Below are 16,051 nucleotides of genomic sequence, written 5' to 3'. Positions count from 1 at the left end.
ATAGGCAGTAGGAATAACTGTTTAAAGGAGAGAAACTTCTGGTTTTGTTTGTTTTGCTTCTTGAAAAGGCTGTGCACTATCATGAGTCCTCTTCATAGAAAGCTGTGGCAACAGTTCAACCAAAACACTGTGCTTCCAGCTCTGCTATCTGTAGTGCTAATGAGCTTTGTGTAGTCTTGATAGAAATCAAAGTTGCTGCAGATGATGGAGCTTAGCAGAGTGTATGTGTACCCTGTTCCTAAATGTAGATTGAAGATACGTTTGTAGGTTTGCTGCAGACTTGATATTGGAAGCCTGACCTTTCCCTTGGCAGTCACTGCTCTGCAGGCTCTGGGATCACAGCTCTGTACAATGAGTGGCAGTCCCTTAAAGTAGTACAAGTCCCTTTTATTTCTTTTCCTTAAGAAAGTGTTTCTGCTTATTAAGTGTAAATGAAATGTTGCTTGTTCCCTTTATCTTGAGTGGGACTGCTTTGTTACCTGGCTGTACAGGTTTCAAACAAGGCATTTTGTGCCTCTTTAAACTTTAAGCTAGTTTTGCTTTCTCTCTCAATCCCATTTTAGATCATACTGCAGGAATGGGGTATAATACAATGTTTTTTTTTGTGTCAAACTGCATTAAAGCCAAAGAAATACATTTATGGAGTAGGCTGTACTGGAAAGAAAACCAGACTTGCATTTTGTGCCTGGTGACAGGTGGATTTACACAGCACATATAAAGAATGAGGCCACTGTTGAGGCTGTGTTGGTTGTGCTGTGTCCTGGCAAGGGCTGGAGGTGGGAGCAGCTGTGTGAGAGCTGGCTGGGTACTGACTCCATTTCCTTGTTGAGTTCTGATAGTGAGTGTGGGGGTCATGCTGGTAATGGTAGTTTCCATCGGGGTCTAGATACTCCTTTCAATCTTCAGGCACTCCAAGTACTTTTGGGGTTTCTTAGTCCAGCCAAAGAGCTGTTAGAAATGGATGAAAGGCAGCCTGGGATTCCAAGAGCATTTCCCCCAAAAGGTGTGCCATGAGAAACAAGTGTAGATGGGAGTGGCATAAAAAGAAGCAAAATGAGCTGCACTTCAGCCCCTGAAGGCCAGGACTGAAATGTTCTCTTCATTTTTAAAATGACACAGGAGACCAACTGAATTGCAAAAGTAGCCACACAGCTGCAAACCTGCATTGGTATGTGGTTAGTAATGATCTTTGTGATATGTTAGTGACTTAATAAAAGTTACTTAGGGATTTTATCTGGGCAATAATTGGAATTTGAATGCTAGGTTAATGCATGTTAATTGTATACAATTTTCTAAACAAGAAAGCATGTATATTTTCATAGCAATACAATTTGTGGGAGTCAGTGACCATGACACAGCCTACATTCAGAGACAAATTTCACTCTTGAATTCATGTGATATTAAGCCTTAAACTCTTCACATTCCTCCACAGGTGCTCAGCAGAAGCTATGCAATTATTTTGCTATGACCCACTGTTAACAGAAGTTTTGGTTTTTTGACAGATACATATCTAAAACTGGAAGATGTGACCCGTAAGTTTAACAAGCCCTGCATAATGGATGTAAAAATAGGTCAGAAAAGTTATGATCCCTATGCTTCAGCAGAGAAGATACAGCAGCAGGTCAGCAAGTACCCTCTGATGGAAGAGATTGGCTTTTTGGTTCTTGGAATGAGGGTAAGGACTTCTTTTGTCTCCACTTTTAGTTTATGCTCCTCTTGTCCCACACCAGGTACAACAACTGGTTTTCCTAGCAAACAGCAATCCTCTTGAGCTGTACATAAATACAGTGTCACCTCAATGTCTGGGTAGTGCTGGTATCTGCTGTGAAATCAGCTCCAAAGCACTGCCCTAAACCATTCTTTAATTTGGCTGTGTCTATTAGGGCAAGCTATTTGCAGCCTGGGCACTGTAAATGTGTACAAGAGATGGGCTCATATTCAGTATTTAAAATTGAATGTAGTTGCAATTAGTTCTTCACCACCACAACAGATATTTAAAATTATTAAGCAGATTTTTGTGTGTTTATTTTCTTTCAGGCTTATATCAGAGATCTATGTACTGAACCAGTCTATCTAATAATTCAGTGAATAATGAGCTGTATCCTCCACATTTTTCATCTTTATACACTGCTTTTAAATAAAAACAATTTTAGATATTTTTTCTGTCTAGGGAAGAGTAAGTAAGCTCTCAGAGGTGATGCATATAGCCATGAACAGCTGCTTATGTTTTACATTTTAAAAGGTTTTCCATCAGAAGCAAACTTCTTTTGATATTTGCTCAAGGAGCAGCTGTCAGGGGAAGGTTAGTTGGACATGGAGACATCCCTATTAATTCTTAGTATTCTTAGAAATACTAAGAGTCAGTATGTGTGTATTGGCTACTTTAAAAGTTCAATGTAAAGAAAAGCTGTACAGAACATTTGTAGCTCAGTAAGAGAAATGTGTTGATGTCACTGATGGAATTCAAAAGTAGTTTTCTCTGCAATGATAGGTACAGGAATAGTTTTCTTTTTGATGTGGGATTTTTGTTTTTCTTCTCATACACAAAGCCAGGGCTCCTCAAGCTGTGCAGCATAAATGGCTGGGGACTTTGATAAGCTTCCCCTTTGCTGTTCAACAGCACCAGCAGCCAGATTGCACCATTGTTCAGGATAATTCTAATATCTCTGTAATGTTTTGTGCAGAGCTGCCCAGCCTCCCAGCCCTTCACTCTGCCTTGAGATAAGCTGCTATATAAATTATAGTGGTCATGAGTAGTAATTACATAAGCCTGTGAGCAAGAATGTGGGAGTTAAGTCAAAAAACAGCCAAGCAGTTTGGATGGAAAAGGAAGGTTAGAGATTATAGCTTTGGATTTGGTTGATGTTATGTGACCTTTCTTATCTCATGGGTAAAACAATGTACTTCATGTCCTATGTTGCATGACAGTGCAAAAGGAATGATTGATTGCTTTGTGGCATGCTTGTGACTATTGTTTCTAACATTGTCACTCATTTGTGCCTTTGTTCCTGCTGCAGAATTTTTTTCAATCCCCTAATTCAGACTGGATGTATAATGATGATTCTCCCAAGTGGTGCAGTTTTCCATCCAGTGTTTAACTAGATGAGATTTGGATTTTTGCCTTTGGCACCCAATTACATGTTGGAAGTTGTTTTCCAAAGAGAACTGAAAAGGTTCCTCCTGCCCTCACACAGCACTTGGCAAAGTCTGAATTCACAAGGCATGTTTTCTGCCTCTTGGTTATGGAGTGTTCTCTGTGCTTGCTTTATTTTTGCAACATTCTGGCCATACTATAAAACACTCCTGCACAGATATGTACTGCCCAGAACAGCTCATGGCTGGATGAAGGTTGTTCCTGTTCACTGGACAAAACATGATGTAACAAAGGAGTTCAGGGGTTTGGTTTTAATCTCTCCATTCAGTGTTTTGTACCAGGGAGGTAGGCTTGTCTGGTAAGTTTTTACAAAGCCAAGAAGGAGAGAAAACAAAGAATGTAGCTGTGCTTTTTCTAAAGCACCCATTGTATAAGTTGTCATGAAGAGATAGAAGCAAAGAAGTGTTATTATAGGTGGGGGTTTTAGCCCAAAAGCTATTTACAGTGTATTTTTACCCAAAAGGGTATTGAAACAGCTTTTGCTTATGCACTAGTAAACAAGCAGTCATCTGTTCATATATAAAATATGTGTGGTGTGTCCTTAAAAATAGGAGTCTCCTGTCTAGCCCAGCATTAATTTATGTACACACTTCTGGCATGTGATCTGTATTTAGCTTAACACACTGAATAGACAGAACAAATGCATGGGAATACATTTAGGAAGCACAGTTATTTTAATAACATTGTTTGAAAGCACAATTCTGTACTTAGTGGGGAAGTTCCTTTCTTTAACAACTGGATCCCTGAAGTGTCCAAGGCCAGGTTGGGCAGGACATGGAGCAGCCTGGTTTGGTGTAACATGGCAGGGGATTGGATATGGATCTCTTTGAAACCAGATCATCCTGGGATGCTGTCAGAGTGGACATGATTTGCTATGAAAGTAGTTAGAGTTTATAAGGAAGTTGGAAGTCTCAGGTAGTTTTGCAATAGCAAAAATACGAATTGCAATATGGTTTCAGTAGCAGACATGCAAACAGGTAAGAAATCTCTTCACAGCACAGGCTGTGAATGTTAAATGTTAAATACAGAGCATTCTCATGCTGCTGAGTGCAAGCACAATGTGTGGGCTGTGCTCTCATTTCACATTCACAGCCCTTTGAAATCCACAGTTCCCAGATCCTGCAGATTTCCTTTTGTTTCCAGGCATTGATTGCAATCTCACTTACTCCAAAATATTTCTGAAATGCTTTTTTAAAGCACAAACTGGTGATTATGTAATTTTAACATTATAATCCATCATTGACTTCTATTGTTAGTGCCTATGAACATGCAGGCAGTAATGTATAATAATCAAAGCTGGTTTTACAAGTGAATTTTCTAATCTACAGCACATGATTCTGCAGGATATTTTCCTGTAGAAATAGACTGTAACTGACTCTATTTTATGAGGGTCTTATGAACTCTTTCTAGTATTGTGGTAATTTTCACAAGCTCTGGTCTGCTAGTAACAAGATTTAGGAGGGAAGTCGTAAAAGTATTAAATTTTGCATCTACTGTTCAGATTCTTCTAGACTGAAAAATTACCAGAAAAGGGGTTTTTACATTTATAAGTCTAATTCAAGCTTTGATGTTTAAGGGAACAGGAAGACAAAGCAAAACAAAACTTAAAAAAGCAAACAAAAAATCAATGAAACAATAAATAAATAAATAAAACCCTAAGCCAAAGAAACCAACCAAAAGCCCTGAAATAAAAATCTTCCAAGCTGGAGCAGGTGGTCTTTTATTACATAAAAGAAATTTATTCTAATGAGATGCTTCATGGAAGTTCTGGGAGTCTAAAATTACTGTATTAAGATGTTTTAAAGACAGTTCATGATTTAATTGCAATGTTGTAGTTTATTTTATTTAGCAGATTAATAGTCTGCTTTTCCACTGGATCAATTTCAGTATAATTTCATTCTACAACTTATTTATGTAAGGACTTGACTAAAACTGTATATTGACTGTCAGAGCATTGGGGGTGCAATTAGTCATGTAAGCACTCAAAATAGTCCAGAGGAACAAAGAAGCAAAATGAGCAGAGAAATATCCAAGTATAGTCTTGGAAATGAGGGAGCAGGGATGCATCCTTCTTGTGCTGCATTTTCAAGGCAGCAGGGATGTGTGCACTGTCATCACCTGTGGTCTAGGTCTAGCTACAATAAATAAGGTTAAAAAAAGTAAAAAATTAGGGAATGTTAAATAAATAGGAGAATAGAATGGGAGATGTTTAGATAAATGGATTTGGACAATGGGGCATGCTCTCAGCAGCAGTGGTAATTTGAGAGCATTGCTATAAAGTAGACATATCAAATAAGAGAATGTTTTTTAACAAAATTTCTCCCTTTGTTATTTTTTCTTCAAATCCTTGCTTTACTTTCTTTTTGTAAAAAAGAAAAGAAAAGATGGGGCTTGTTGAAACTCTTGAAGTCTTGCACCATGGCAGGATGAAGAATATGCAGAGAAACCTGGGTTATCTTTTATGAAGGAAAGTTGTATTTCTGTTGGTGCAGTCATAGGGCACAGGCAGAAGGTGCCCAGGCATGGCTGTGCCCATCTGCCTGGCACCCCCTGCAGAGCTGGGGCATGGATGCTGCTCTGGGATGTGCCTAGGTGAGGTGGGTGCCACCTGCTTAGCCCCGCTTTCAGCTTGTGGCTCCAGCTGTGGTAGCAGCTGGGTACTGACAGCAGCTCTGATCTTGCATAGTAAGAATGTATAAAATGACTGATGAAGCAGGAGTTTATTGAAGGCAGTGTGTGGCAGCTCATAGAAGGAGTTTCTTTGTCCTGCACCCTTCAGGAGACCTGCCAGTGGATACAGAGCAAACACACAACAAGCTGTGGCAGGTGGACAAGAAATGAGATTTCCCTGTCTAATCATTTCTTGGCTGCTGTTAAGGTTACAGCTCTGGCTTGACTTGTTGTTCTGACAAAAATGGGCCAGTACAGACAGCTGCAACAACAGGGATGCAGAAAAAGCTTGGTTCAGAGGCACAACGTCATTTTGGGAAGGGTTAACAGCTGGTGATGGATGGTGGCAATGTGAACAAAAGCACAGTAGAGCAAGAGGTCAGTCAGGAAGTTGTTTTAGCCTCCTGCTCCTCCAGCACAGCCACCCCTGTGTTTGGCTGGGTGAGGGTGGAGCAAAGGCTGGTCAGAGATGGTTTCTGTTTGAGAATGGGGTGTGATGTAGCTGTGTTTGAGTGAGGTTTTCCAGGAATGTTCAGCCAGTCTCTTCCTGCAGCTGTGCAAACTCTCAAGGTGCTGCTCAGAGGAGGTTTTTGTGGTGATGCAGATCTGCTGTCCCTTAGTGCTCCTGGCTGCAGCCAAGCCTCTGGGTGACCCAGTGCCTTCTGAGTGCACAAGGCACTTAATTAAACACATGCACTCATCCTGTGGCCCTGGGACTTGGTGCTTTGGCACTGACTGCTTTGTATGGTTAAAAATGTGCTGTTAATGCAGCATGCACATCTGTCTGTAAGCTATATAGAAAGACATCTGGGGAATGGTTTTGTTAAATTATGAGAGGAGGTGAGGTGCCTTCTTGGGAAGCCCAGCTCAGAAACACAGGGTCTGATGTGCTGCTCCAGCATTTCTCTGGAAAACAAAATGAGCTTGCAGATTTTAATCAGCTTGTTTGAGCTAGTGCCCATGTCAGAAAAAGTGCAGCTCCTACAGGAAGAGATAAGGAAGATTCTGGTAAACAAGATTTGGTCAGGTACTGCTGCAGTGCTGATGTCTGCAGAAAGCTGCCCCTAGTCCAGCTGCATGACAACACTTTATATCATTAAAATGAAGGCACAATTAGTGAAATCTTAAATTTAGTCTTCAGACTCTTGATTCTCTTCCTAAGCAATATTATTCTTTATTTAACTGCCTTTGACTTGGAGCTCTGTAAAAAGTTTTGAAATTTTGGTATGTTTTTGAAGGTTACTCTGGTACCTGAAATGTTTACATAAGTAATCTTTGAGTTTCTGTGTTGTATGCTGGTATTTTTTCATGTGCTTTGGAAAAAAAACCCAGCAAAAATTAAGTGGAGAAAAATTATTATTCTTGTGAACCCAAAATCACAGTTGTCAGATGCAGTCTTAGAATAACTCATCTCTGCTATGGCCTTCTACATTCCATAGACATGGAGGCCTCAGTTTCTCCAAGTATCATAACAGTGTGAAGTGTCTCTGCTACTGAATTCAAACATTTAGAATTACAGCTCTTTATTTTTTTAGAATAATGAGGACTGTTTACTGCCTCTTCAGTTCATGCTTGGAGACTTAAAATCAATCTTTTTGTCAAAATAAAAGCTATTTGAGACTGTTCTTCCCAAAGCAGGAGGTGGCGATCTCTGTGGTCAACTTCATTGTTGCTTGGATGGGGGAAAGACATTTCAGGGTGGTGGGCTGTAATGAAAACAGGGAATTCCATTTTTTAAATTTAATTCTCCTGTACAATTTCTTTTTATTGCTGCTGTTTCAGTGTTGTGGAGTTTATTGGTTGGCTTCAGCAAGACGAAGGCCCCAGAGGAGGGATGAGGAGCAGGCACCTCAGCAGTGTGCCCACACTCATCCAGTGGGATCCTCTCTGTTTCCAGCAGGGAAGGGAGGGCAGGGCTGTGCATGGGGAGGATGCCACAGGGATGGGTGGTCTGAACAAGTGCCAAGCACCAAGTTCCTGCCAGAGACAGCTGCCTGCTTGGTAACACCATTATTTCTGCAAATAAAAATTGTCTGCACTCTCATAAACAAATTATACTTGGGCCTTGCTGCCTCGCTCGTTTCTGCTATGGAAATATTTCAGTGTGAGAGAAAATATGTCTATATGTGAGGCAGTTTTGAATTAAGCTCTTAAGCATGTACAATTCCTGATATGGACAAAACTGTCCCCATGTGAGTTGCCTCCCTTTCAGATGAGAGCTGAACTACTGCTGTTGATGCTGGAACCAGCTTTTGCCTGGCTGCTGCCATTTATGTAGTGCAGCCTCATTTGTGCTGACAATTGCAGATGTGTCTTAGGGAGATGGGCCTTGGTGCTCACATACAGTAATTCTTACTGTTTTCTTTTACTTTTTATTTTTATTTCTTTTCTGTTTTAAAATAGTTTTATAATTTTAAGAACTCAGAATAATTCCATTGAAATTTTTTCTTTGTAGTCTTACTGATCTAATATCCACAGTACCACAGATAGGAGTCTGATAGTTTCAGGTCTCAGCTGTGATTTGCAAGAACTTAAAAAAGAGTTCCTTGTAAAGGGTACATTGCTTTTTGCCACCACCAGGATGTCCCAAGCACAGGAAAGCTGTAGCTTGGAGCCCAAGGAATGAAGGGAGAGTTTTGGAGACCACTTTTTTTTTTTTTTTGCTGGGCACTGCAAGAAACTTAAAAAGGGTGAGGGCTAAATGTTTTGTGGCCTTTGAGGTGTCTCTTGCTCTGCAGAAATCCTGGTGATTCAAAATACATAGGGAGTCCCCTTCTTGCCTCTTTCAGGTGTACCACGTGTCTTCAGACAGCTATGAGACACAAAACCAGCACTATGGAAGGAGCTTGACCAAGGAAACAGTAAAGGATGGTAAGTAAGGGAATTGGGGAGTGCTTGGATCTTTTCATTTAAATACTGATTTATAGAACTGTGTGGAAAAAGTATTCTGGGTGTTCCTGTTTCAAAAGTCCTTTTTTGTCCTCAGAGACCCTCAGATGGGTCTTTGGCTGTTCCCTGTAGTGTTTGAGCTGCCTGCTAACCTTAAATTGTGTGCAGTTGGCTGTAACAGCAGTGCAGAATATAGAAATTTCCTCCTCATGTCTCTCTTACTACTAATAAGGGAGAGAATTCTAGAATTCAACTTTTTTGCAGCTTTGAAACTAGAATGTTGTAAAAGTATTACATGTTTTTATTATAAATACATTTTTTTGTCTCTAGTTATGTTCTGTGAATATCTAAGTGTGTTTTCTATTAAAAAGCTACTACAAAAACATCTTTCAATTCCAAGGACTTTATCCTTGAAGTTGAAGTCAGTCCACATATTGCTCTACATGAATAATTAATAAAAATGCTGCAATTGTGGGACTGTTTGGTGATAAAGATTGCAGACTTGATATTAGCTGACACCTGCTCATCTGTCCCCCAGCAAGGGACAGAAGGTGCACACACAAACACACTCATAATAACAGGCTGCTTGAGCCTGTTACTGCATGGAGAATTTGATAGGTCCCTGCCCAGAACTGTGCAGACACTTGTTCAGCTGACCAGGAGCAGGCACCATGTTATTTTACTGTGTGCTTGATGCATTTACTTGTGCTTACAACCCAAGCCCAAGCTGTGGTATTACACAGCAGTGATGTGACTGAAGGTGTCAGAGTTCCTAGGTTCACTTTGGATTTAGTTAGTAATTGCCTGAAGAGAAATTCCCTAAATTGTGTCCATTCCTTCAAATAAGAACTATTCTCATCCCAAAGGACAAAAAATTCATCTGTCTTCTGTTCAGAAGTGAAAATAATCTCAATATGTGTGCATTTCTTGCAGGCATCTCCAAGTTTTTCCACAGTGGGTACTGCTTGAGAAAAGATGTGGTAGCTGCCAGCATTCAGAAGGTTGAAAAGATTCTGGAGTGGTTTGAGGGCCAGACACAGCTCAACTTCTACGCAAGCTCCCTGCTGTTTGTCTATGAGGGCTCATGCCAAGCAACAACCGTGAGGCTGAGTGATGTCACCTTGGCAGAGAAGAGAAGAGTACCCAAAGGCCTCTTATCAGGTGGAGATGTGTTGGAGTATAATAATAATATTCATGTAATAAATTCTACAGAGAATGGAAAAATTGAAGCCTCGGTAGGTAAAGGCTTGTCTAAATTTTATGCACTTCACAAAAAGTCGTGCTCCAAGAGGCACCACAGCCAGCTCTCACTAAAAGTTGAGGACTCAGAGCAAGACAATGTGTGGAAAAGCAGCACATGCATCACACAGGAGCACCTGAATGGAAATGTTCTACCCCAACTGGAAAAAGTTTTCTATCACATGCCAGCAGAGCCCAAGGAAAGCGCAAAGGTCGAGGTGCGAATGATCGATTTTGCTCACGTGTTTCCCAGCAACACAAAGGATGAGGGCTATATTTATGGGCTGAAGAATCTCATCACAGTACTGCAAAATATTTTGGATAACTAAATTCTTTGCTATGTTTTTTATTGGGGGCCAATGATAAAGAGCAACAACATGAAGAATTTCTGCACTTGTAATGCTGTATAACTGGGTTTGTATTGTTCTATATTTTATTTGTCTTTGTACTTTTGGTAGAAGGGTTTAACTTTTTATAATTTCACTCAGGAAAAATATTGATAGTTAATTAGAAAGTGTGAAAGGATGAAGATACTTGAGAAAGAGCGGGCTAGGTAAATTAATACAATGAAATGTATGTGGGTGGCTTAAGTCCAAGGACTACCAGAAGCAAGGGTTATGTTAGTTCCTCTAATGACTTTAGCATAGATGACATTTTTGCCCATTTAGCCTTGACACTGAGCCACATCTCCATTAAGAGGTGTTTAGAAAATAGACTGAAAGTTGTTAAGGTGCAGGATTGATGTCCTCAGTACTGCCCTTGTGTTTACTGTATTTGAATAACTGGAGTAACTCTGCTTGGAGAGAAATCCCATTCTGAGTCAGCAGTCTCACCTGAAGCCAGTGCATCCCAAAGTGCTTTTCCATGTCATGGGACAATATTGTTGTTCTTTCAGCCCTTCCCCCTTCGTGGATGTGTGTAGCTGATGCTCACCACAGATGAGCTACCAAGTAATTTGTGTTGAGGTGCTAAGGAAATGCTGGAGTACAACACCATAACAGGCTTAAACTGCACAACTTCCAGAGAAACTTTTTGTTCCTAAGAAGGAGCAAAAGAAGGCAAATGCAAGATGTTCCAGGAGTTAATTTGGTTTAGGAGATTATGTCAGTCTGTTAATGGAGTGTCTGATGCTGTGATTAAGGAAAATGTCTCACTGTTGTTCTCGTGGCCCTTCTCCAACAACATTGCTTTAAAGAGCAAACCAGTGCAATGGGGACAGAAGTGTTTTGGGTGAGTGTGCAGAGCTGTGCTGGCTGTAAGCCTCTTGCATTTTTGCAGTGAGTGTTTGATGCCTCAGCTGCTGGGGAGCACTGATGGAACCTGGAGCAATAGAGGCAGAGGAGCCTCCTGTGAGATCCTTCAGCCCTGGAGCCACCAGCTGTGCCACCGCTCGTGCCAGAGGAGCTGTGGCTCTCCGGCCTGGGCTCCAAACTGCAGCATTTGAAAGCTGTCCCATTTCCTTCCTTTTCACAAGAAAATTCAGCATTTGTATGGAATACTTGAGATCAGGATGATGTATCCAAAGCAATTTTGGTGTGTCTCTTCTGTATGGTGTATAGGTGGCTGTGCTGCCATGCATGTTCCAGTGAGCTGTATGAAAAGTGGGAATGGAGGAGTCCTGCCATCCCTAGAGCAAGATTTTAATGCTTAAAGCATTTCCAGGACAAAAGTGTTTTAGAATGGATTTGGTCGTTGGAAATATACATCTTTTTCATGTGGACTTAGTGACCCTGTGGCCTTGCTGCTCTCTCTGTATGATGTTCTGCACTATGCACTCAGCTGTGTTCACATCTTGACAAGTTCTTCATTGGACATCTGTTTTCTACATGACAAAGAGATTCATACTTTTTTCAAGCAAATTTGCTGTTTTAAATAAAGCTGAATTTTTAGCTCTATTTGAGAACTTGGGTTAATTGGGAGAAACAGGGTATTACTATGTGTAGAATTACATGGTTTAAACTTTAGAACTCATGTTTGGCCAATGCATTCAAGAATGAAACCAACCTTTCAGTAACATGATGTTTTAGAAGCATGGAACAAGGGGCTTGCAGGAAGGGTGAGACCAGTGTGTTAAAATTTTTATGTGAAATACAGTGAAGTCTGAGGGGGAAAGTACCAGGAAAAAAGGAGCTTTTTTCCTACCTGGTATTTCTCTTGCACCTTATAGTTAGTATATTCCCAACTCTCTGTGAATTAATTTAAGCCATATTCTAGAAAGAGTTTGTGGTTTTGTTTGCTTTGTCACTGGTTTCTCTGTTATGATTTTGTTGTTCTATCCCTTAAATAGTCAACACTAGAGTAGTCCAGACTGGTAGTGGCCTTGTATGATAAAGGTACAAGGTTTTACAGGAAAGTACGGGCAAAAACATTTTAACATCATCATTTTTGTCCTCTCTAATTCATCTCTTCTGGGTTTTAATCCATTTTGTACCGGAGTATTTTCCTCAAATTAGTTATTGGAAAATGATTAGTATGCACTTAGTACCATGCACTCTCCTGTCTCTGCTTTAAGATACATGTCCTCAGTGTTTGAATGCTCTCTAAGTATTGATTGTTTTGTTGGCTATGGCAGTATTTGTAACATGCCTGGAATATTGTCAACCTGTCAGAATATTTTGAATAAAAAAATTTTATCATGGTTTTTGTACCAGTAGTTATTATGAATGTATTTCTGATCATTTAAAATGTAGCTTAAGAAGTAACAGTATTTTTTATTGGAAATTGTGTGAATAAAGCTTGCTGTGGAGATATTTGGGCATAGTACCAGCTGTGAGTCTGAGCCTGCAGAGGCCTTATATTCACACTTCTGTTCTTGCAGATTTTAGGCTTGGTGTGTCTTGTGTCTGAGCCAGTTGTTTTCAGTTACAGTTGGAAATGTATTCACAGAAATCATGAAACAGAATATATATATATATATATATATATATATATATATAATTATATATAATTAATCAGAAGATGAAGAGGGAGACAATGGGTCACTGAACTGATGCACTCTCAATGACTGATCTCCCTCCCTCTCAGCAATGCCCCTTTTGCTCTCTGGACAGGCAACCATCCCATGGAATTCTTTACAGGAATGGCTGCAAGGCTTGTAGGTGTTTATGTCTATAAAACAGTGGGTTGCTGCCCCAGCCTGGTGTGGTGTAGCTGGCTGCTAGGCCTGCTGAGGAAACTGATGGTTTTAAGCAATAAGAGTTGGGTTTAGCAGAGCTGACTCTCAAAGAGAAAGAACTCCCACAGCATTGTCACTCATGGACTCTGAGAATGAATACAGGCTTCTGCCTAGGTGGAGTGAGGACTGTGCTTGGGATTACCTAAGGGGAACTTGAGTTGTTTAAAGTTTTATGAAAAGCATTTACAAATGTATTTTTGAATATGGGTGAAATTTGTTGCATAAATTGCATTGGAAGTTACTATACCACTATGAAATACTTCACATAATTTAATCAATTTGTTTTATGAACTGAACTGGAGACTTTACTAGTAGTTGTGATTCAGATGAAACTTGCACTGTTTTGTTTTTTTCTACTGTAATGTATCACCAGGGTGTTCTTTTCCATAATCTCACAGTTTCATGGAGGACTTTTAAAAGTACTGAGTAGATTAGGAAACCACTATTTTCCATGAATTTGATTAACAGAGTGCATATGTTCTTAAAATATTTCAGTGCATGTAATATTGTGAGTAATGTTAACATGCTACAAATCTAGACCCCCAGTAAAACTTCCTCACCTGCAGAGAGCTCTTGATGTGATCTGGATTGGGCAGAGTTTAAAATGGCCTCAGGTGTGAGAGCAGCAGTGCTGCAGGAACAGCATCACCTGTGCTGGCCACGTCAGGGGTGCAGGAGTGTTCACACTGTGAGCCTGAAATCATTGGAGTGACTTGCTCCTTCATGATGTGAAGCACACTCAAATGTAGGAGGATGCTGGAAGAGTGCAGACTCACATCCACACTTGCTGTTTCAAGTTAGGATTAGTTGTTCATCCTCCCAATTTCTTTCGGCTTTCTTTTCCCTCCAGGCAGTTTCCCCTCCTGAGTGCCCTTGGCACAGATGGCATCACTGATGGAAATTTGTATTTCCTAAAAAGCTCATGCCCCATAACTCCTATTGAAGTGCCACTACTGCAAACCACCATGAGCTGCCTCAGATACTGTGGGAATACTCTGTCCCTTGGGAGAGCAGGAGGGGAGCTGGTGGGCAGCACGATCTGATGGGAGACTGGATCGGACGCTTCGAGTGAGTTCTGTACTCAGGACTTGCAGAGGGTGTTCTGGGGGCAAGTGAGTGACAGCTGAGCTGTGTGGAGTCTCCCTTCCCTCACTGCAGTTCAGTGAGGTTTGGGTTTAAGGAAGAGTTGGTACAGCAGAGCAGTGAGAGTTCCTAAGGAGCCCTGAGCAGGACCCTGGGTCCCTGCAGTAGCACAGGGAATGGCTGCAGGGAGGATCCAAAGGCTGCAGATCCCCACGTGTCCCACAGAGAAAATGCTGTGCTTATTCACTGGGTTAAAACAGGATCTTACTGGGAAGTGCATTCATCACCATAGCCACGGGCCAAATCTGGCTGCTTTTCATGTTCACAGCAACCTGGAAATGGAAACTGCAGTGGAAAATTGTCATCCAAAGGGTAAATATGTTTGAAAGGGGAAAATAAGCAAACTAAGGGTTGTACCACAGGAAACACGTTTCAATAAATATCTTTTACTCTGGTCTTGCTTAGTGGAGATAGGCCTTGTGGATTTGGGGTTTAATTTGTTACAGGACATTTAGTAGCAGAGTCAGGACAAAGGTACTTCAAAACACCTTAGTTTGAATTATGGACATTGGTTCAAGTAGTTATTTCCTAGGTCACTTTTTAAAAAAGAAAGTAACTTCCAAACACAATGTGTGTTGCACCTGACTAAATGAAACTACAGTGCACAAAGGCACTTTAATCCTCTGGGAACTGTACTGGAACATAGCTGAAACCATGTGAAATTGCACCTGATGCTGTGTTGTTAATTGGTTTTGAGATTTAAAGTTCTACATTCATTATGTTGATGAATGAATGTGTCTAGTCTGGTCTCAGTTTCTTTGATCCAAGTGTCTAAAGCTTCCCCCCAATCTCCTCTGATCTGTATGTGTTTGTAATTTCTTTTTGCTATTTTCTGACATTCCTGGACCACAGGGAGTAATGTTAATATTATCCATGTTTATTTTATAGAACATTGTACTGTGCTATCTACCAACTTTTGTAACTTAATTATTAGTGATATTTAGGGTCATTCTAATAGCTGTATATTTGGCAAATTATTAAAATTTTCTGCAAGTGATTTGCAAGTATAATTGGTTTCTTTTAAATATAAGAAGATCGTTGAGAAAAAATTTACTTGACTCTTACCTGCACTGATGATGAATCCTTCTTTCTTTCTATCTATATTTCTCCTTTTTTCTGTGCACTCTGTAATGGGTTTCCCTTGGATATCCAGGTTTGCTTTACCACCATGTTTTTGTCACAGCCATTGTTTGTTGGAAATACCTGCTGAGTTTACAAGAATCATCTCTATAAAATAAAATAAGAAATTCCACAACGCTTTAAACTCATCCTAGAAAACCCTTAACAGCACCACAAGAGGCTGAAGATGTTGTTGATTACAAGTCCTTTTGCATCCAACATCTGGTCCCAAATTCCAAAAGCATGCAGGAACAGCCTTAGTGCTTCACTTTTAAGTTGGTTTGGTATGGTTTGGAGGGGGGAATTATGTTGGGAATTTTTTTCTTTTTTTCTTTGTGTTGTCTACAAAAAGCTTTCTAAATGTGTTCTTTAATAGTTTTAAGTGCTGTCCCATGGCTCTGTGCAGCCTTCCTTCCCATGCTCCAGAACTGGAAGAAATGATGGGGTGTGGCTGTAACTCAAAATCCCCAGTATTGCGAGGATTTAGGGGTTTTTGAGTTTTGAATTTAAAAATGAATAGTGCTTAGGCACTGAAGAGTCTTGTAAAGAAATCCCCATTTCCTTGTTTAAAGTGAAGAAGGAATCACACTCCATGGCTGCCTGCTCACATCACCTGTCAGGGGTATTGCCTGGCTGGGGTTACTGTCTCTGTTCTTCCTTTC

The 16,051-nt window shown here is 40.4% G+C and overlaps 1 protein-coding gene across 2 annotated transcripts in view; it reads left to right on the top strand.

Moving 5' to 3' along the window:
- The window catches only part of IPMK (inositol polyphosphate multikinase), a 41,248-nt gene extending 25,981 nt beyond the window's left edge, over positions 1 to 15,267 (top strand). For both annotated transcript variants that reach the window (XM_074544563.1, XM_074544561.1), the window contains exons 4-6: positions 1,503 to 1,675; positions 8,614 to 8,695; positions 9,647 to 15,267. In XM_074544563.1, coding sequence (XP_074400664.1) covers positions 1,503 to 1,675; positions 8,614 to 8,695; positions 9,647 to 10,281 — 890 coding nt within the window. In that variant the 3' untranslated portion in view covers positions 10,282 to 15,267. The remainder of the gene's footprint in view (positions 1 to 1,502; positions 1,676 to 8,613; positions 8,696 to 9,646) is intronic.
- The last annotated feature ends 784 nt before the right edge of the window (positions 15,268 to 16,051 follow it).

Source organism: Zonotrichia albicollis, chromosome 7, assembly GCF_047830755.1.
Source record: "Zonotrichia albicollis isolate bZonAlb1 chromosome 7, bZonAlb1.hap1, whole genome shotgun sequence".
Classification (NCBI taxonomy): Eukaryota; Metazoa; Chordata; class Aves; order Passeriformes; family Passerellidae; genus Zonotrichia; species Zonotrichia albicollis.
The sequence above is the reverse complement of the archived record's forward strand: the minus strand, read 5'-3'. Positions and strand labels throughout refer to the sequence as shown.